Consider the following 22,472-nt stretch of genomic DNA (forward strand, 5'->3'; position numbering starts at 1 on the left):
GACCTGCACCTCAACTCCATGTGCCCGCCTTTGCTCTGTATCCCTCGAAACACCCTTACCCAACAAAAAATGATCGGTCTCAGTCTTGAAAGCACTAATTGACAACCTGGCAACCACAGCCTTTTAGGGGAGCGAGTTCCAAATTTCTACTACCCTTTGTGTGAAAAAGTGCTTCCTGATTTCCCTCCTAAATGGCTTGGCTCAAATATTACGATTCTGTCGCCCTTTTTCTGCATTCCCCCACCAGAGGAAGTAGTTTCTCTGTATCTACCCTATCGAATCACAGAGTCGTAGAATCGTAGAAACTTACAGCACAGAAGGAGGCCATTTGGCCCGTCGTGCCTGTGCCGGCTCTTTGAAAGAGCAGTCGTGCTCATTCCCACATCCCTGCTTTTTGTCCGTAACCCTGTAAGTTCCTCCTCCTCAAGTAGCCGTCCAACTCCCTTTTAAAATTATTTATGGAATCAGCTTCCAACACCTTTTCAGGTCGAGCGTTCCAAATCCCGACAACTCTCCGAGTGAAAACATCTCTCCTCATCTCCCTTTTAACAGTTTAAACACCTCGATCAGAGCTGTCTTTTGTCTCCACTAGTCCTATCACCATCTCGTCTGGTTTTGAATACCTCTTAATGTCTCTTCACTTCTCTTTTGTTCTTTCATCCCCATTTCCCGGCCCCCAAACTGGCCTTTTAATCTGTTTCATTTCCTGTGTTTTTTCAGTCCTGACGAAGGGTCTTCGACCTGAAACGTTGACTCTATTTCTCTCTCCACGGATGTTGCCTGGCCTGCTGAGTCTTTCCAGCATTTTCTGTTGTGATTTCGATCAGATCACTCCTATACTCAGGGGAATTCAAGCCAAGTTTATACAACCTGTTCTCATAATTAAATCCTTTAAGTTCTGGTGTTGTGCTGGTGAATCTGCGATGCCCCCCCCCCTTCCAAGGCCAATGTATCCAACTAGAGGCACGGTGCCCAAAACTGAACTCCAGGTGGGGTCTGACAGCAGGAATAGTCCGTGAGGTCAATGGAACTGCACCTAGCTTATGGTTACCATCCAGGAATAGTCCGTGAGGTCAATGGAACTGCACCTAGCTTATGGTTACCATCCAGGAATAGTCTGTGATGTCAATGGAACTACACCTAGCTTATGGTTACCATCCAGGAATAGTCTGTGATGTCAATGGAACTACACCTAGCTTATGGTTACTGTTATAAATCTCATCATTCATCAAGAAACTACTCGTGAAATAACACTGGGCGGCCAGCTGGTGGTGCTGTCCAAGGAGTATAAATATTCGGGCGTCGGCCCCAGCTTTCCAGGGACATTTTGTAAGACAAGGAGCTAGTGAAGTACAACTAGAACCCCATGTTCTGAAACAAGTTGATTAAAGCCTTGCTTTATACTCAAACCAAGTGCGTAGTGAGTTTTATTACGTCAGTTACCATCCAGGAATAGTCCGTGAGGTCAATGGAACTGCACCTAGCTTATGGTTACCATCCAGAGAGGTCGACAGGTACAGTGCTTCCCAAGGTACCATGTACGTGCCAATTACGCTGACCTTGTGAAGACCACAGTGCGAGGAGACGACGCCTAGAACGATAGAATTGTATAGCAGTGGAAGAGCCCATTCGGCCCATCGTGCCTGTGCCGTCTCTCCGAACGAGCTATCCAATTAGTTCCATTTCCCTGCCCTTTCTCCATATCTTTTTACATTTTTCTTCTCCAAATATTGATCCATTTCCCTTTCAAAGGCTATTATGCATTCTCCTTCCACCATTGTTTCTGCTGACTCTCACTGGGTCTTGTGACGGATGAACTGATATACCTTTATAACTTGCATTTATACAGCGTCTGGAATTTCCTCCCTAAACCTCTCCATCTCTACCAGGGTATGGTAGCACCGTGGTTATGTTCCAGAGGCCTGGGCTAATGATCCGAGAAGCATGAGTTTAAATACCCACCACAGCAGCTGGGGAATTTAAATTCAGTTAATTTAACTAAATCGGTGATAAAAAGCTAGTGTCAGTAATGGTGACCATGAAACTACCGGATTGTTGTAAAAACCCATCTGGTTCACTAATGTCCTTTAGGGAAGGAAATCTGCCGTCCTTACCCGGTCTGGCCGATATGTGACTCCAGACCCACAGCAATGTGGTTGATTCTTAACTGCCCTGTGAAATGGCGGCTCACCACCACCTTCTCAAGGGCAATTACGGATGGGCAATAAATGCCGGCCTTGCCAGCGACGCCCACATCCCGTGAATGAATTAAAAAAAACTCTCTCACCTCTTTTAAGATGCTCCTTAAAACCTACCTCTATATAAACCTTTATAAATCACTGGTTAGGCCCCAGCTGGAGTTTTGTGGCCAATTCTGGGCACCGCACTTTAGGAAGGCTGTCAAAGCCTTGGAGAGGGTGCAGGGGAGATTTACTAGAATGCTGCCAGGGGTGAAAGACTTCAGTTCTGTGGAGAGATCGGAGAGAAACAAGAGTTGTTCTCCTTAGAGCAGAGAAGGTTAAGGGGCGATTTGACAGAGGTGTTCAAAACTATGAAGGGTTGTGATCGAGTAAATAAGGAGAAACTGTTTCCACTGGCAGGAGGGTCGGTAACCAGGGGACACAGATTTAATTGGCAAAAAAATCAGTGGTGAGATAAGGAAAAATAATTATGCAGCGAGTTGTTATGATCTGGAATGATCTGCCTGAAAGGGTGGTGGAAGCAAATTCAATTATAACTTTCATAAGGGAATTGGATAAATACTTGAAGGAGAAAAGTTTGTCGGGCAATGGGGAAAGAGCAGGGGAGTGGGACTAATTGGAGAGCTCTTTCAAAGAGCCGGCACAGGCACGATGGGCAGAATGGCCTCCTTCTGTGCTGTGTCATTCTATGATTCTTTGAGAAAGTTTTTGGGCTCCTGTCCTAATATCTCCTTATGTGGCTCGGTGTCAAATTATGTTTGATTTTGCTCCGGTGAAGCGCCTTGGGATGTTTTACTATATTAAAGGCGCTGTATAAATGTCTTCTTCTTCTTAGGCAGTCCCTCGGAACCGAGGATGACTTGCTTCCACATTAAAAATGAGTTCTCAGGTGACTGATGAGTCCAATGCGGGACCTACAGTCTCTGTCACAGGTGGGGCAGACAGTGGTTGAAGGGGCGGGTGGGTGGGGTGCTTGGGTTGACGTGCGCTCCTTGCGCTGCCTGCGCTTGGCTTCCGCTTGCTCCTGGCGAAGAGACTCGAGGTGTTCGGCGCCTTCCCGGATGCTTCTCCTCCACTTTGTGCGGTCTTGGGCCAGGGATTCCCAGGTGTCGGTGGGGATGTTACAATTTTTCAAGGAGGCTTTGAGGGTGTCCTTGAAGCGTTTCCTCTGCCCACCTGGGGCTCTCTTGCCGTGCCGGAGCTCCGAGTAGAGCGCTTGTTTTGGGAGTCTCGTATCGGGCATGCGGACAATGTGACCCATCCATCGGAGCTGATCGAGCGTGGTCAAAGCTTCGATGCTGGGGATGTTGGCCTGAGCCAGAACACTGACGTTGGTGCGCCTATCCTGCCAATGGATTTGCAGGATCTTGCTGAGGCAGCGTTGGTGGTACCTCTCCAGTGCTTTGAGGTGTCTGCTGTACATGGTCCATGTCTCTGAGGCATACAGCAGGGCAGGTATCACTGCTGCTCTGTAGACCATGAGCTTAGTGCCGGGTTTGAGGTGCTGGTCTTCAAACACTCTCTTCCTCAGGCGACCGAAGGCTGCACTGGCACACTGAAGGCGGTGTTGGACTTCGTCGTCGACGTCTGCCCTTGTTGACAGTAGGCTCCCGAGGTATGGAAAGTGGTTCACGTTGTCCAAGGACTTGTCGTGGATTTTGATAATCGAGGGGCAGTATTGTGTGGTGGGGGCAGGTTGGTAGAGGCCCTTTTTCTTACGGATGTTTAGTGTAAGGCCCATGCTCTCGTACGCTTCAGTGAAGGTGTTGACGATGGTTTGGAGTCCGACCTCCGAGTGAGCGCAGACGCAAGCGTCGTCTGCATACTGTAATTCGATGACAGAGGATGGGACGACCTTGGATCTGGACTGGAGGCGATGGAGGTTGAAAAGTTTCCTATTTGTTCTGTAAATTAGCTCCACTCCAGTGGGGAGCTTACTGAGGGTGAGATGGAGCATTGCAGCAAGGAAGATCGAGAAGAGCGTTGGTGCGATGACACAGCCTTGCTTGACCCCGGTTCATATGTGAATTGGCTCTGTGGTGGAACCATTGGTCAGGATCACGGTTTGCATGTCATCGTGAAGCAGGCGGAGGATGGTGACAAACTTTTGAGGGCAGCTGAATTTGAGGAGGATACTCCATAATCCCTCATGGTTGACAGTGTCGAAGGCCTTTGTGAGATCAAAGAAGGCCATGTACAGCGGTTGGTGCTGTTCCCTGCATTTCTCTTGTAATTGACGTGCGGTGAAGATCATGTCCATTGTGCCCCTTAGTGGGCGGAATCCGCATTGCAACTCTGGGAGGAGCTCTTCGGCCACTGGGAGAAGGTGATTGAGGAGGATTCTTGCGATGACTTTCCCTGTGGCAGACAGCAGGGACACTCCTCTGTAATTACCGCAATCGGACTTGTCACCTTTCTTGAAGATGGTCACGATTATGGCGTCTCTGAGATCTCCTGGCATGCTCTCCTCCTTCCAGATAAGAGAAATGAGTTCATGAATTCGCGCCAGTAGTGCTTCTCCGCCATGCTTTAGTGCCTCGGCGGGGATTCCATCTTCTCCTGAGGCCTTATTGTTCTTCAGTTGTCGGATGGCCTTTTTAACCTCATGCCGGGCTGGGGTTGTGCTGAGATGGTGGCGGGTAGCATGCTGCGGGATGGAGTTGAGGACACTCGCGTCGAAGACAGAGTCTCGGTTAAGAAGCTGAACTGGACCAGCCATATAAATACTGTGGCTACAAGAGCAGGCCAGAGGCTGGGAATTCTGCGGCGAGTGTCTCACCTCCTGACTCCCCAAAGCCTTTCCACCATCTACAAGGCACAAGTCAGGAGTGTGATGGAATACTCTCCACTTGCCTGGATGAGTGCAGCTCCAACAACACTCAAGGAGCTCAACACCATTCAGGATAAAGCAGCCCGCTTGATTGGCACTCCATCCACCACCTTCAACATTCACTCCCTCCACCACCGGCGCACTGTGGCTGCAGTGTGTACCATCTACAAGATGCACTGCAGCAACTCGCCAAAGCTCCTTCAACAGCACCTTCCAAACCCGCGACCTCTACCACTTAGAAGGACAAGGGCAGCAGACGCATGGGAACATCGCCACCTACAAGTTCCCCTCCAAGCCACACACCATCCTGACTTGGACCTGTATCGCCGTTCCTTCACTGTCGCTGGGCCAAAATCCTGGAACTCCCTTCCTAACAGCATTGTGGGTGTACCTACACCATATGGACTGCAGCGGTTCAAGAAGGCGGCTCACCACCATCTTCTCAAGGGCAATTAGGGATGGGCACTAAATGCAGGCCTAGCCAGCGACGCCCACATCCCATCAATGAATAAAAAAAATTTTTTTAAATCTTCGAAGTGTTCCTTCCAGCAGGCACTGACTGCCTCTCTGTCCTTGATGAGTACCTCTCCGTTCTTGGCCCGCAGTGGGGTAGGACCTTGGGTGCTTGGGCTATAGATGGTCTTGACTGCGCTAAAGAATCCACGCACGTCGTGGTTGTCGGCTAGCTGCTGGATCTCCTGCGCTTTCTCCACCCACCATCTGTTCTTTAGGTTGCGAGTTTTTTGTTGGACCTCGGCCTTCAGGCGTCTGTAGATCTGCTTTCTTGCTCTCGAGTTCTGTTGCTGTTTCCAGATCAGGATTGCCTTGCGCTTGCGGCTTATTAGCTCCTGAATCTCCTGGTCGTTCTCGTCGAACCAGTCTTGGTGTTTCCTGGTCGAGTGACCGAGCATCTCTTCACAGGTGCTGATTATGGAGGCCTTTGAGTGCAGACCATGCGCTGTGGGCACTCTGTGTCTCTGACTCACTGGGAGTCGTCAGGTTGTTTGTGAGGTGCAGGCTGAATAGGGTTTTCTTAGCGGGGTCTTTGAGTGCTCCAGCGTTAATGTGTGTCAAGATGGCTCCTGTGCTGGCAGCTCCCTACGGAGCTCCTTTGCCATCCTTGGCCATCCGTTGCCATCCTTTGCTGTTTCCCCCCACCCCCAGTCTCCTCCCTTCTGCTGTTTAAGCTCCCCTGGCTCTAATAGTGTGTGCATTTTATCCCTAACTGCATGTTCAAGCTGCAAGGTTAAAGTTACCTGAGCCCACTGCCCATCCCCCGACCATACCTGTTCTTTGTTCTCAGTGAGCACTGGCTCTTCACTTAAACATAGCTCCCAAATTCCCAGTCCTCTCTGCCATCAAGACTACGCTTCTCCACTAGACTAGTCATCTAGTGACTAGTGGATCGCGAGTGGAGTTCGGGGCCAGGGATCGCGAGAATATCACTGCTAATTTAATCCTGTGGGAGACAACATCATTCATGTCCGAGGCCGGGACCCAGGAGCGAGGACGAGCCCAGCAGCGAGCTCAAGGCCCAGCGTGGACCAGCAGCGGGGTCGGGGCCCGGGGAAGGTGCAGTACGGGCCAACAGCGAGGTCGGGAGGACCACAATGCATCCTACGAAACCCAGGCAGAGAGGACCTGTGGGAAGGAGGGAGGAGGACAGTAGCAGTATGTTTGTGTGTGTGTGTGCCAGGCCGATGTAGCAGAGCCTGGTCTCCAATCGTCTTGAATCCCCTTGCCATTGGACCAAGACCTTGCTCTGTCGAGCCCGTGTGGTAGCTGGTGTGCAGCGGCCACCCCACGTTAAAAGAATTCACGCACAGGCATCTTCCACCCTTTAAAATGAAGTTCGGGACCTGGAACGTCAGGACCCTCAAGGACAACCCCAACAGTGACAGACCGGAATGCCGTACTGCTATCGTTGCCCGGGAGCTCAGACGTTTCAACATTGACATTGCCGCCCTAAGTGAGACCCGGCGGGCAGGGGAAGGCCAGCTCAAGGAGCAAGGCGGTGGCTACACCTTCTTCTGGAAAGGCAAAACTGAAGAAGAACGCCGCCTCTGTGGGGTAGGCTTCGCCATAAAAATGAACTGGTTGGGTATCTCGGAGACTCCCCTAGCGGTATAAACGAGCGCCTCATGACTCTTCGGCTCACCCTAGCCCAGGGCCAGTGCGCTACGGTCATCAGTGCGTACGCCTCAACACTGGAAGCCACAGATGAGACCAAAGAGGAATTCTACTCCAGCCTCGAACAATCCCTGTCCCGAGTCCCAACGGGCGACAAGCTGATCCTCCTTGGCGACTTTAACGCCAGAGTTCGAAAGGACACAGACCTCTGGGGAGATGTGATCGGCAGAGAGGGGGTAGGGAAAGCCAACTCCAATGGTATCCTCCTCCTGTCGAAATGCTTAGAACATGGCCCTGTCATTGCCAACACCTTGTTCCGTCAGAGAGACAAGTACAAGGTTTCATGGCAGCACCCTTGCTCCAAGCACTGGCATCTGCTGGACTACGTCATCGTCCGAGCGAGGGGCCGCAAGGACGTCCACATCACCCGCGCCATGACAGGAGCCAACGACTGCTGGATAGACCACCGCCTAATCCGCTCTGTCATCTCCATCAACGTAGCCCCAAAACAGCGGCGGCAACAGAAGCAATGCCGCAGGAACGAATTATATAAATGTAGGTTGTTGTTGTCAATCAACCAGCGATCCATCTGCGCTGCCAGGGATGAGGAAAGGCCTTTCAACCTTGAAAAGCCCAACACCTCTAGACCATCAACTCTCCCATCGAGGCATCGAATTGCGCTTCGAAGAACTTCAGCTTCTGAGTGCTGGTTCGGGAGACCACTCCAAACATTTCTCACTCTTTGAGCTGACCTATCTCCCTGTTTCAGATGCTGAATGAACGTGCTGTGCACGGCTGTCAGTTCCCATTTACTACATTGACTAAGTGGAACGGAGAGACAGGGCGAGTATGTCTCTGTGCTACATCACTGCCTGGATAATGGAAATATGCCTTGGGGAGGCCTCCCCAACTGAACTACAGCACAATGCGTACAGAACATTAAATAGGCAAACCACTGGAAGGACAATCTGTTCTTGTTTCCCATGTGCCTCCAGCTTTCCCAGAAAACAACAGGTACGTGCACTGACCTGGGAGTTGCAGACTTGCCTCAAAGCGCCCAGTTTTAGCCAGAGACCTGAAGCATGAGGTGCTCAAAGAAATGGCTGTCTAAATTGTTAAATTACCATTTGAAACAACCCAATGAAGGGATGAGGGACTTCAGTTATCTGGAGAGTCTACAGAAGCTGGGATTGTTCTCCTTAGAGCAGAGGTGGTTACGCAGAGGTGGTTACGGGGAGATTTACGAGAGGGGTTTTGACAGAGTAGATAGGGAGAAACTGTTTCCAGTGGCGGGAGGGTCGGTAACCAGAGGACACAGATTGAAGGTGATTGGCCAAAGAACCAGAGGGGGAGATGAGGAGAATTTTCTTTATGCAGCGAGTTGTTGTGATCTGGAATGCGCTGCCTGAAAGGGCGGTGGAAGCAGATTCAATAGTAACTTTCAAAAGGGAATTGCATAAATTACTTGAAAAGGAAAAATTTGCAGGGCTGTGGGGAAAGAGCAGGGGGGAGTGGGACTAATTGGGGAGCTCTTTCAAAGAGCCGGCACAGGCACGATGGGCCGAATGGCCTCCTTCTGTGCTGTATCATTCAATGAATTAAAGAAAGCTTTTAAACTATTTAAAGGAGCCAAGCCACACGGGCCAGCAAGGCTCTAGGTTCGAGCCCACGTTCTGCGCTGAGTGAGCTGACCCGAGCTAGGGCGGTGGTAGGGATGTAAGAATTGGCCTCAGTCAACACTCCCGCTAAGCTGTGCAGCCGCGCAGCGGTCTGGAGGTTCCGCGCAGGCCACTCGCCGGCTTTTTACATGGACAAAAACCGCGCACAGCGTTAAAATTTGAACGCGCCAGTTAAAGGGGCCACGCACGGGAAAAAAAATTAGAGGGAACATTGGCCTCAGTGGATTAGGCAGGAGTTCCTGCTACTCACTGTTCCATGACCCTGGCTGGAAAGTGAGCGAGGACAACATTTGAGCTTGGCCATGGTGCCCGCTTTGGTAGAATTGCCTGGCCCGCACTAAGAAAGAAAGAACTTGCGTTGATACAGCGCCTTTCCCGACCTCAGGACGCCCCAAAGCGCTTTACAGCCAAATGACGTACGTTCTGAAGTGTTGTTTACTGTTGTAATGTAGGGAAACGCGGCAGCCAATTTGCGCACAGCAAGCTCCCACTAACAGCAATGAGACAAATGACCAGATCATCTGTTTAAGTGAAGCTACACTGAGCACGACTTACTGACCATTCATTGTGACTTACATAGAATTTACAGCATAGACACAGGCCATTCGGCCCAACTGGTCCGTGCCGGTGTTTATGCTCCACACCAGCCTCCTCCCACCTCTCTTCATCAATGCGAGTTTTCTTTTGTTTCTATTTTGCTTGATTACCCAGTTCCTCCGACCCCAAATGGAATTCCTGCTCGTTCTCCATCACAGAAAGATTGAAAAGAGAAGACCGCGGGGTGACCCGATAGAGGCCTATAAAATTATAAAGGGGTGTCGATAGAGTAGACACAGGGAAGATGTTTCCACTTGTGGGGGGGACCAAAACTAAGGACCATCAACATAAGATAGTCACTGTAAAGTCTGTGAGTTGTTTAGTTAATTAATACACAGACTACCAGAGTAACTTAAAACAGGACTTTACTATTCGAAGGTCAGGGCGAATCTGCCAAATAAATCCTGACACAGCACTTATATACCGGTGTGGTCACCGTCGGTATTACAGTATACAGAAGCCAACAAAGTAGTGCCACACCTAAAATAGTTCTCTTAAAGGTGAACGGTTACATACAATGGTTTTCTTAAAGGTAGACGGATACATACACTACAGTCACTAATAAATCCAATAGAGAATTCAGGAGAAGCCTCTTTACCCAGAGAGTGGTGAGAATGTGGAACTCGCTACCACAGGGAGTGGTTGAGGCGAATAGTATAGATGCATTAAAGGGGAAGCTCGATAAACACATGAGCGAGAAAGGGATAGGAGGATATGTTGATGGGGTGAGGTGAAGAAGGGTGGGAGGAGGCTCGTGTGGAGCATAAACACCGGCACGGAGCAGTTAGGCCGAATGGCCTGTTTCTGTTCTGTGAATTGTATGTAATTATAAATAATTCTATGAAAGCTCTTCCAAGAAGCTTGGTTCCCCCTTTTCACACCTGGTACTTCTTTTCCCATCAACACTCAATGTTCAAGTCCGCCCAAGATTTGAATGTTGCCTCCTCGGCTGGGGTTGTCCTTCAAGCACATCTCACACCCCTGGACAGGATATAACAACAACAACAACTTGCATTTACACAGCGTCTTTAACATAGTAAAATGTCCCAAGGCGCTTCACAGGAGCGATTATCAAACAAAAATTCACACTGAGCCACATAAGGAGATATTGGGACAGGTGACCAAAAGATTGGTCAAAGAGGTAAGTTTTAAGGAGTGTCGTAAAGGAGGAGAGAGAGGTAGGGAGGTTTAGGGAGAGGATTCGAGAGCTTAGCGTACAGGCAGCTGAAGGCACGGCCGCCAATGGTGGAGCGATTAAAATCGGGGATGTGCAAGAGGCCGGAATTGGAGGAGCGCAGAGATCTCGGAGGGCTGTAGGGCTGGAGGAGGTTATGGAGAGATTTGAAAACAAGGATGAGAATTTTAAAATGGAGGCGTTGCCGGACCGGAAACCAATGTAGGTCAGCGGGCACAGGGGGTGATGGTTGAACGGGACTTGGTGCGAGTTAGGATACGGGCAGCAGAGTTTCGGATGAGCTCGTTTAAGGAGGGTGGAAGGTGGGAGGCCGGCCCGGAGAGCATTGGAATAGATGAGGCCAGAGGTAACAAAGGCATGGATGAGGGTTTCAGCAGCAGATGAGCTGAGGCAGGGGCGGAGACGGCCGATGTTACGGAGTGTTGGGGTCGATAGAAATCAACAGGCTCTGAGACTTTTGTTTCAGCAAAGGCAAAACGTGTCTTACTTTAATCACTCTCCACGAGGTCTGAAGGGCTCAGCCCTGTGCAGGGGCTATGACGTCATCACGCAACCGACGTCATGATGTCATCACGCTACCGACGCTCTTAAAGGGACCCTGCACCGATAACCCAACCCAGAACGTACATATCACAACATAGCTATACATAGTGAATTGTGTTTAGGTACATATAACAGCACTGGCTAGACATTGTGTTATTGTCCCTATGTGGTCTCCGCCACATACGTCCCCCCAGAATTCACTAGCACTGGCAATGTCAGTCGTTGGGGGGGCCGGATCACACGGTCGGAACGGCTCCTCAATTCCGGGGCGGGGACCGGGGGGTTCGTCGGAGGGACCTCGGGCGCTCGGTGGTGGACTGAGGGTGCGGAAACCGGAGGTCAGCCCCACCTCGGGGGCTGTGCCAACTCAACGGGTCGGTCCAGATCCAGGTGGGCCGGCTTAAGACGGTCCATGGAAATGCAGTCTGGCTTACCGCCGACATCCACTACGAAGGTCTTGTCCCCGGTTTCCAGGACGCGGAATGGTCCATCGTAGGGTGGCTGAAGAGGTCCCCGGTGGGCGTCGAGGCGGACGAAAACGTACTCCGCCTCACGAAGGTTGAGCGCAACGTGGGACTGCGGGAGGCCATGCTGCGACGTGGGCACCGGCGCGAAAACCTTGGCGTTGTCCAGAAGGTCAGACCGCTGACGGGCTGCGGACCAAGGTTCCGTTGCGTTGGGGACGAAATCCCCAGGAACCCGCAGCGACTGTCCGTAGACGAGCTCAGCGGACGAGGACTGGAGGTCCTCCTTGGGGGCGGTCCTGAGTCCCAGCATGACCCACGGGAGTCTGTCGATCCAGCCGTCGTCCCGGAGGCTGGCCCGGAGCACGGCCTTCATGGAGCGATGAAACCGTTCGCACAGCCCGTTGGCCTGAGGGTGGTATGCTGTGGTGCGGTGGAGTTTCAACCCGAGGCCTCGGGCGACAGCGTTCCAGAGCTCTGACGTGAACTGGGGCCCCCGGTCAGAGGAAATGTCAGATGGGGCACCGAACCAGGCGACCCAAGTGCTGATGAACGCCCGAGCCACATCGGCGGCCGTCGTTGAAGACAGCGGGACGGCTTCCGGCCATCGGGTGCTTCTGTCGACCATTGTGAGGAGGTGGGTGAACCCATGGGAGGGCGGCAGGGGCCCCACCAGGTCCACGTTAACGTGGTCGAACCGCCTCTCGGGCACCGCGAAAGGCGCCAACAGGGCCTTAGTATGGCGATGTACTTTCGAGCGTTGGCATACCACGCAGGGGCTGGCCCAGTCGCGAACGTCCTTCCTGAGCCCGTGCCAGACGAACTTAGCCGCCACCAGCTTCTGTGACGGCTTCCTGCCTGGGTGGGAAAGATTATGGACGGCGTCGAAAATTTGCCGTCTCCACTCTTTGGGCACGATGGGACATGGCTGCCCAATGGAGACGTCGCACAGGAGTGTGGTGCCGGCAGCATCGAATGTGACGTCTGCTAGTTGAAGGCCCATGTCCTGTAGGCCTGGACGTCCGGGTCGGCGGCCTGGTCGGCCACCATGCAGGTGTAGTCGATGCCGAGGTGCACTGCTCTGGCGACGGCTCGGGAGAGACAGTCAGCGACGGGATTGTCTTTCCCAGCCACATGCTGGATGTCCGTTGTAAACTCCGAGATGAAGGCCAACTGGCGTTGCTGACGGGCCGACCACGGCTCGGAGGCTTTGGCCATGGCGAAGGTCAACGGCTTGTGGTCCACGAACGTCGTGAACAGGCGGGCCTCCAGCAGGAAACGGAAGTGTCGGATGGCGAGGTAGAGGCCGAGAAGCTCGCGATCAAAGGTGCTGTACTTCCGCTCGTTGGGGCGGAGCTGCCGGCTGAAGAAGGCGAGCGGCTGCCAGGCGCCGTTGACCCACTGTTCATGGACGGCGCCGACCGCATAGTCCGAGGCGTCGGTGGTGAGAGCGATCGGCGCATCAGGCAACGGATGCGCCAGCATGGTCGCGTTAGCCAGGGCCCTTTTCGTGTCCGTGAAAGAATTGGCCATCTCATCGGACCAGTCGATGGTGAGTTTGTCGGGCTTGCCTTTGAGGGCCTCGTAAAGGGGCCGCATAAACTGGGCTGCTCGGGGGACGAAACGATGGTAAAAGTTCACCATGCCCAAAAACTCCTGCAGGGCCTTCACGGTGAGGGGTCACGGGAAGTCCATCACGGCCTCCAGATTCGATGGCAGTGGCACCGCCCCGTCCTTCGTGATGCGGTGCCCGAGAGTCGATTGAGGACAGCCCGAACTGGCACTTGGCCGGGTTGACGATTAGGCCGTGTTGGCTGAGTCGTTCGAAGAGAGTCCGGAGGTGGGACACATGCTCTGCCCTGGAGGCGCTGGTGATGAGGATGTTGTCCAGGTATATGAACAGGAATGTCAGGTCCCGTAACACGGTGTCCATTAGGCGTTGAAAAGCCTGTGCGGCATTTTTGAGGCCGAATGGCATGTGAAGAAATTCGAATAGCCCGAACGGGGTGATCACTGCGGTTTTCGGGATGTCCTGCAGCCGGATGGGGACCTGGTGGTAACCCCGGACAAGGTCCACTTTCGAGAATACCACTTTCCCGGCCAGGCGGGCGGAAAAGTCCTGGATGTGTGGAATTGGATAGCGGTCGGGGGTCATCGCGTCGTTGAGGCGCCGGTAATCTCCGCATGGGCGCCACCCGCCGCCTGGTTTCGGGGCGATGTGGAGGGGCGAAGCCCACGGACTGTTCGACCGGCGGATAATGCCGAGGCACTCCATGGTGTCAAACTCGGCTTTGGCGATGGCGAGCTTCCCCGGGTCAAGGCGCCGAGCGCGGGTGTAGACGGGCGGACCGGTGGTCGAGATGTGGTGTTCTACCCCGTGTTTGGTGGCGGCGGACGAGAACGTGGGCTTTGTGAGGTCCGGGAACTGGGCGAGGAGGCGGGAAAACTCATCGGAGGCCGAGAGTGCACTGGACAACTGCGTCGTGCTGGACCCGCTGAGGGAACATGGGAGCGAGCTGAAGGTTTCAGCGTTGATGAGACGTTGGATCTTGATGTCCACCAAAAGGCCATTGGTGCAAAGGAAGTCTGTGCCGAGAAGGGGGGTGGACACTTTTGCTGTGACACGTTCCGTTTCCCGAAGGTGCGGATGGAATTGCCGTTGGCGGCTTCGAGGACGGGGCCGTGGTTCCCCCCTTGAATGTCTATGGTTGACGCAGGCAGGACGCTCACCTGGGCGCCCGTGTCGCAAAGAAAACGACGTCTGGAGTCGGTGTCTGTAATAAACAACAAACTGCCTGAACGGCCGACAGCCATAGCAGCCGACAAGTGGTCTTTAGTTTGTTTCGATGCGGGAAAACTGCATGGGGGCCGGCACAAATTGGCTTTGGGGCCGAACTGCGCATGGTAGAAGCAGAGGCTTGAGGGTTGCCGCCGTTGGGCTGTATCGGTGGGGGCAGGGCTCCGCGTAGCCGCGCAATACTGTTGCCTGGCGGAGAAAAATTTGTCGGCCTCCTTGGCCAGGTCGCGGAAATTGGTTGTGGAAGAGTTGGCTAAAGCCGACCATACCTGACCTGGCAACTGTTGAAGGAACAGTTCCTTGAAGAGGAAGCACGGCGTGTGTGTGCCCAGGAGGGCCAGCATGTGGTCCATCAGCTCCGAGGGCTTGGAGTCACCAAGCCCGGGTAGAGAGAGAAGCCGGCGTGCACGTTCGGCTTCGGTGAGTCCGAAAGTTTGTAAGAGGTGCGCTTTCAGCGTTTCGTATTTGTTGAGCTCCGGGGGTTTCTCGAGCAGGCTCACGACTCTGGCCACGGTGGAGCTGCCGAAAGCAGAGACGACGTAGTCGTACCTCGTGTCGTCCGCGGTGATGTCCCGGATTGCAAATTGAGCCTCGGCCTGGGCGAACCAAGCGGCAGCCTGTTGTTCCCAAAACTCGGGTAATTTGATGGAAACGGCGTTCGTCGCCATTTCAGATGAGGTCTTTGGAATCGTCCAAAAGAGCAGCGGGGTCACCGATGTTGGGGTCGATAGAAATCAACAGGCTCTGAGACTTTTGTTTCAGCAAAGGCAAAACGTGTCTTACTTTAATCACTCTCCACGAGGTCTGAAGGGCTCAGCCCTGTGCAGGGGCTATGACGTCATCACGCAACCGACGTCATGATGTCATCACGCCACCGACGCTCTTAAAGGGACCCTGCACCGATAACCCAACCCAGAACGTACATATCACAACATTGCTATACATAGTGAATTGTGTTTAGGTACATATAACAGCATTGGCTAGACATTGTGTTATTGTCCCTATGTGGTCTCCGCCACAGGAGGAAACTTTGTTTGCCTGTTGAAAGTCCACAGTCTGGCCTCCAGTGTCCGACCCCTCTTTGTTCATCCCATCTCTAATTTTATCAACATTAGTATGCATGTTGCTTCCCTGACCATTCCTGTCTCGTTCTCTTCAAGAAGCGCTTGATGGCCTTTATCCATTTCACTGTGTATTATCCTGTTTGCTCGCCCCCAGAGTCCAGCACAGTGGGAGGCATGACGGTTCCAAAAACTGCCAGGCAATCGACCAAAATGAGATATTTCAATAAAATCATTGGCGTTTTTCTTTAGCACAAAGCTCTCCCTCAGGGACTGAATGGCATTTTGCTTCTCACATACAGAGAGAGCGCTCATATCTCCGTGGAGAACCTGTGAATGGTGCCTGTTCAGAACGAGCCCAGCTCAGCGTGGTGGAGGGCTTGTGCACAAAGGGACCTGTGTGCCTTCGAGTTTCTCATGTGCAGAACCCTCTAGCGAGGATTCCCCAGAGCCCCAAACGCACAGAGAAAGGCAGCAGGTGCCAATTGAAATCTTTCATTGAGTAGAGCAGACTTATTTCAGAGAGAGGGAAAAGTTGTATTTATAGAACAGCTCAAGGTGTCTCCTATAGTGTTGCCAACTCTGGTTGGAAGTATTCCTGGAGGTTCCATCACATGATCTCCTGCCTCACTTTACCCTGACCCTACGCTGCTGCCATTGGTCGCCCAACATGTTCGTCCTCGCGGCGTCCCGCCTTCCCGCTCCGATTGGAAAGCAAACAGGCTCTGCGTTTCTCGATTGGACGACTCGTGACTGTCGGTCAAACAGCCATTTCCCCCCCCGCCCGCATCTCCAATACTTTTATAACTAAAAAAACAGACGTGCTCAAAGAAAATGCTAAAAGACACGCTTTTTTTTTAATGCCCCTGTTGATTTTATCCCTGGGTTTTGCTCTCGGCGGTGCCCTGGAGATTGTTCCTCAATCCTGGAGACTCCAGGCCAATCCTGGAGAGTTGGCAACCCTAGTCTCCCAGCATGCCCCAAATTGCGTCATGCAATGTTCCCTCTAATGATTTTTTGGGTGCGCGGCCCCTTTAACGGGCTGCACGGCCCATTCAAATTTCAGCCCCTGTGCGTTTTTTTCCATTTGAAAGCCGGTGAGAGGCCCACGTGGGACCTCCTGACCGCCGCGCGGCACTCCACGGGAACACTGGCATCACATACACTGAATTACTTTGAAGTGCAGTCACCGTTGTTTAGGTTGAATGTGCATAGCAATGTCCCATAAACAGCAGAAACTTGATGCAGATGCGGGGGTCTGTATGAAAAACAAAAAAACAGACAAAAAACATTTTTTTTTGCTGGGAATCACAGCTGGTTCGGCCGCATCTGTGTGGAGAGAACAAGCCAATGACGACTCGAGTCTGGATGACCCTACGTCAGGTGGGGTTACATGTAGCGTGACATGAACCAAAGATCCCGGTTGAGGCCGTCCTCATGGGTGCGGAACTTGGCTATCAGTTTCTGCTCGACTCGTCGATCGACAGTTCCGACGGGCCACAGCGAAAAATCGCATAGACCTCCTCAGAAGACAAACACAGGACACAACCAACAGAGTACCCTTCGTCGTCCAGTACTTCCCCGGAGCGGAGAAATTACGCCATGTTCTTCGCAGCCTTCAACATGTCATCGATGACAATGAACACCTCGCTAAGGCCATCCCCACGCCTCCACTACTCGCCTTCAAACAGCCGCCTAACCTCAAACAGACCATCGTTCACAGCAAATTACCCAGCTTTCAGGAGAACAGCGACCACGACACCACACAACCCTGCCACAGCAACCTCTGCAAGACATGCCAGATCATCAACACAGATACCATCATCATACGTGAGGACACCACCCACCAGGTACATGGTACATACTCATGTGACTCGGCCAACGTTGTCTACCTCATACGTTGCAGGAAAGGATGCCCCGGAGCATGGTACATCGGCGAGACCATGCAGACACTGCGACAACGGATGAACGGACACCGCGCAACAATCGCCAGGCAGGAGTGTTCCCTCCCAGTCGGGGAACATTTCAACAGTCAAGGACATTCAGCCTCCGATCTTCGGGTAAGCATTCTCCAAGGCGGCCTTCGAGACACACGACAATGCAAAATCGTCGAGCAGAAACTGATAGCCAAGTTCCGCATCCATGAGGACGGCCTCAACCGGGATCTTGGGTTCATGTCACGCTACATGTAACCCCACCTTACGTAGGGTCATCCAGACTCGAGTCGTCATTGGCTTGTTCTCTCCACACAGATGCGGCCAGACCTGCTGTGATTCCCAGCAAAAAAAATGTTTTTTGGCTGTTATTTTGTTTTTCATACAGACCCCAGCATCTGCAACATTTGACCCCTTGTGACCCCACCTCATTGTTCTTTGATGTAATGTTTTCCTGACTGACCTGTTTGGACACCATTCACACCTTTGATTGCTGTGATTATCTCTCTGCCGAGGTGTGATAAATGGCAGTTAGAAAGATTACCTGTAAACATCTGACATTATTCTCTGACTATTTAGGCTGTGTCTTTATGCATCTCTCCACTTCACCTGACGAAGGAGCAGCGCTCCGAAAGCTTATGATCTCAAATAAAGCTGTTGGACTATAACCTGGTGTTGTGTGACTTCTTACATTTGTCCATAAACAGCAGTGAGGTGAGCTTGTTTATTTATTTTTTGGTGCTGGCTGAAGAAGGAATGCTGGCCAGCTCCTAAATCCTTTCCTAGGGGCGCAATGGGCTGAGTGACCTCCTCTACGGAATCGAGACAAACACTGAAACGTCGGGGAACAGCACCTCATCTTCCGATTAGGCACTTTACAGCCTTCAAGACTCAATATCGAGTTCAACAATTTCAGATCATAACCTCGGCCCCTATTATATTTTTATATATTTTTTATCCACACCTTTGGTTTGTGCCTTTTCCTTTTTTTCTCTCCCACACGGCAGCTGTCTCTCACTCTGCCAGCGCATTTCACACTTCATCTAGAGCCGTCTTTTGTCTCTTTACCTGTTCTATTACCATCTCGTCTCGCCTTGAATACCTCTTAATGTCTCTTCATTTCCCTTCTGTTCTTTCATCCCCTCCCCCATTTCTCAGCCCCCAAACTGGCCTTTTAATCTGTTTCATTTCCTGCTTTGTTTTTCTCAGTCCTGACGAAGGGTTTCGACCTGAAACGTTGACTCTGTTTTTCTCTCCACGGATGTTGCCCTGGCCTGCTGAGTTTTTCCAGCGTTTTCTGTTATATACTGCAACAGGCTACCAACTTTCCCACCCCTTTTAGCACCACTGCCACAGGCACAGAGGTGAAAGACAAATCATCTCTAAGACGATAGACTTTGGCTTTGCACCAAACTCAGGAGCATGAGAGAGAGAGAGAGAGAGATGTGCTTTCATCATAATGAACAAGCAAACAGACTTCAGGCACTCAACGTTGTCTGGGAGGATTTACACTCTCGGGAGAGTTGACACGTGAAGTTATAAAGAAAGAATTTGCATTTCTATAGCGCCTTTCTGGACGCCCCAAAGCACTTTACAGCCAATTGAGCACTTTTTGAAGTGTAGTCGCTGTTGTAATGTGGGAAACGCGGCAGCCAGTTTGCGCACAGCAAGCTCCCACAAACAGCAATGTGATAATGACCAGATAATCTGTTTTAGTGATATTGCTTGAGGGATAAATATTGGCCAGGGAGAATTCTCCCGCTCTTTGAAATAGTGCCCGTGGGATCTTTTACATCCACCTGACAGGGTCGCCAATCCTCCAGGAATGATCTGGAGTCTCCAGGAATTAAAGATTATTCTCCAGAGCCAGGGGTCACAGTCTAAGGATAAGGGGTAAGCCATTTACATAGAAACATAGAAACATAGAAGATAGGAGCAGGAGTAGGCCATTCGGCCCTTCGAGCCTGCTCCGCCATTCAACGAGATCATGGCTGATCATCCAAACCCTAGCACCCGGTCCCTACACCGACAGCCATCCCACCCAAGCCCTGTCCCCGTAACCCCGTAACCCCACGTATTTAATCCCCCCCTAACACTAAGGGTTAATTTTTTTATCATGGCCAATCAACCTAACCCGCACATCTTTGGACTGTGGGAGGAAACCGGAGCACCCGGAGGAAACCCACGCAAACACGGGGAGAATGTGCAAACTCCACACAGACAGTCACCCGAGGCCGGATTTGAACCCGGGTCCCTGGCGCTGTGAGGCAACAGTGCTAACCTCACTGAGACTGAGATGAGGAGGAATTTCTTCACCCAGAGAGTGGTGAACCTGTGGAATTCTCTACCACAGAAGGTAGTTGAGGCCAATTCATTAAATATATTCAAGAAGGAGTTAGATATAGTTCTTAAGGCTAAAGGGATCAAGGGATATGGAGAGAAGGCAGGGACAGGGTACTGAGTTTGGATGATCAGCCATGATCACATTGAATGGCGGAGCAGGCTCGAGGGGCCGAATGGCCGACTCCTGCTCCTATCTTCTATGTTTCTATGTTTCCTGGACACGGTTGATTCTATAAAACCTGGGAGAAAAATTAGAGGGGCATTAAAATCACATGTACGGTACTGCACTGGAATGCCAAACCAGGATTCTGTGCTCAAGTCTTTGGAGTGGGGTTTGAACCCACCACTACTGTGACATCAAAGGCGAGAGTGCTACCCACTGAGTCACCTGAATATTCCGCTGTATTTTGTGTGGACCTTGGTGACAGACACCTGGCGTTGAAGAGCCAACTGCAGCAGGCCCCATTGGGATTAGGTTCCAATTAAAAACCATTCCAACTGTGTTTACAATGAGTTGATCAACGACACAATAATTACCCCGCAAGAAATAGAGTTCCACAAAACTCAATATTATCTAAATGACTTGCAACAATGACCATCACCCGAGGATAAACCAATTGATCTGCACTAAGCAACACAGCGTTGAAGGAACATTTGACGGGTGTTTTACCAAATGGAGAGAATTACAGCAAAGGCATCCATGGGACAACTTGAAACATAGTGATGAATTGCTACTGTAAAAAAATGAATCTAATATTTTAAAACCCATGGGCCGTGATTGGCTTGTTTTCTTGTTGTCTTGACCCTGGTTCTTTGGCTGGCTGGAACTAAACCCAGAACAATTAGTGATCATTGATTGGCAGCTGATGAATCAATCAGGTCACAAGGTCAATGCTGCCAATCCACTTAGGAGGTACGAAGGTTCGAGGAGAGTTACTTGCTGAGCAAAGTTTCTCCCCAATGTCTACCAGAAAGAGATACAAGAGCACATTCTCCGTCAGGCAGCGAATAATAAAGAATCAAGCAGGCAGCAAGTGGGAGGCTCGCTGGTTTCCGGACAGATAATGATCTTCGTTGTCAGCTCTTGTTACTTCTTCATGGGGAACTCCAGACCCAGATTAGTGCTGGCAGCTTACCGAAGGGGAGATACACTTCAGGAGAAAATAACCCCCCCCGAACCCCTCGATTAGATTCCAGCCTGTAACTCACTCCTGGGTATCTGTAATTCTATATATAAACCCCCCGAACCCCTCGATTAGATTCCAGCCTGTAACTCACTCCTGGGTATCCGTTATTATTCTATATATAAACCCCCGAACCCTTCGATTAGATTCCAGCCTGTAACTCACTCCTGGGTATCTGTTATTCTATATATAAACCGCCCGAACCCCTCGATTAGATTCCAGCCTGTAACTCACTCCCGGGTATCTGTTATTCTATATATAAACCGCCCGAACCCCTCGATTAGATTCCAGCCTGTAATTCACTCCCGGGTATCTGTTATTCTATATATAAACCCCCTAAACACCTCGATTAGATTCCAGCCTGTAACTCACTCCCGGGTATCTGTTATTCTATATATAAACCCCCCGAACCCCTCGATTAGATTCCAGCCTGTAACTCACTCCCGGGTATCTGTTATTCTATATATAAACCGCCCGAACCCCTCGATTAGATTCCAGCCTGTAACTCACTCCCAGGTATCTGTTATTCTATATATAAACCCCCCGAATCCCTCGATTAGATTCCAGCCTGTAACTCACTCCCGGGTATCCGTTATTCTATATATAAACCCCCCGAACCCCTCGATTAGATTCCAGCCTGTAACTCACTCCCGGGTATCCGTTATTCTATATATAACCCCCCGAACCCCTCGATTAGATTCCAGCCTGTAACTCACTCCTGGGTTTTACGTTATTCTATATATAAACCCCCTGAACCCCTTGATTAGATTCCAGCCTGTAACTCACTCCCGGGTATCCGTATTCTATATATAAACCCCCCGAACCCCTCGATTAGATTCCAGCCTGTAACTCACTCCCAGGTATCTGTTATTCTATATGTAAACCCCCCGAACCCCTCGATTAGATTCCAGCCTTTAACTCACTCCCGGGTATCTGTTATTCTATATATAAACCCCCCCGAAAACCTCGATTAGAGTCCAGCCTGTAACTCTCTCCCGGGTATCTGTTATTCTATATATAAACCCCCCGAACCCCTCGATTAGATTCCAGCCTGTAACTCACTTCCGGGTATCTGTTATTCTGTATATAAACCTCCCAAACCCCTCGATTAGATTCCAGCCTGTAACTCACCCCCGGGTATCTGTTATTCTATATATAAACCCCCCAAACCCCTCGATTAGATTCCAGCCTGTAACTCACTCCCGGGAATCCGTTATTTACCAGTCCGTTGAGCATAGGCTTTATTCGCCCGCTCATCGACAAGTTGTTGAAAAACCTTTGCTTACTTGCTCTGGTGCTTGGAGCCCTGTAGATGAGCGTGGAACTGTTCCACCGAGTTCAGGATCACGTTACAGATGTTGCAGGTGTAGCTGCCTTTCAAAGCTGTTGGCGGAGAAGAGAGAAAGAGGAAAGGATTGAGTCTCGCGGTCTGCTGAGTTGGAGTTATGCCTGAGTCACAAGAACCAAGTTACAGTCCAGCAGTATCCCTGCACAGGTCGAGGGGGGGGTTCTTA

General features: G+C 51.2%; 1 protein-coding gene across 1 annotated transcript in view; it reads right to left on the reverse strand.

Moving 5' to 3' along the window:
* LOC147113318 (zinc finger matrin-type protein 4) overlaps window positions 1–22,472 on the reverse strand; it is a 470,946-nt gene that overhangs the window by 110,470 nt on the left and 338,004 nt on the right. The window contains exon 5 of the mRNA XM_085994248.1: window positions 22,245–22,341. Within this exon, the coding sequence (XP_085850374.1) occupies window positions 22,245–22,341 (97 nt within the window). The remainder of the gene's footprint in view (window positions 1–22,244; window positions 22,342–22,472) is intronic.

This window comes from Somniosus microcephalus, chromosome 8, assembly GCF_052327205.1.
Source record: "Somniosus microcephalus isolate GS21.2 chromosome 8, FLI_Smic_1.0, whole genome shotgun sequence".
Lineage (NCBI taxonomy): Eukaryota > Metazoa > Chordata > Chondrichthyes > Squaliformes > Somniosidae > Somniosus > Somniosus microcephalus.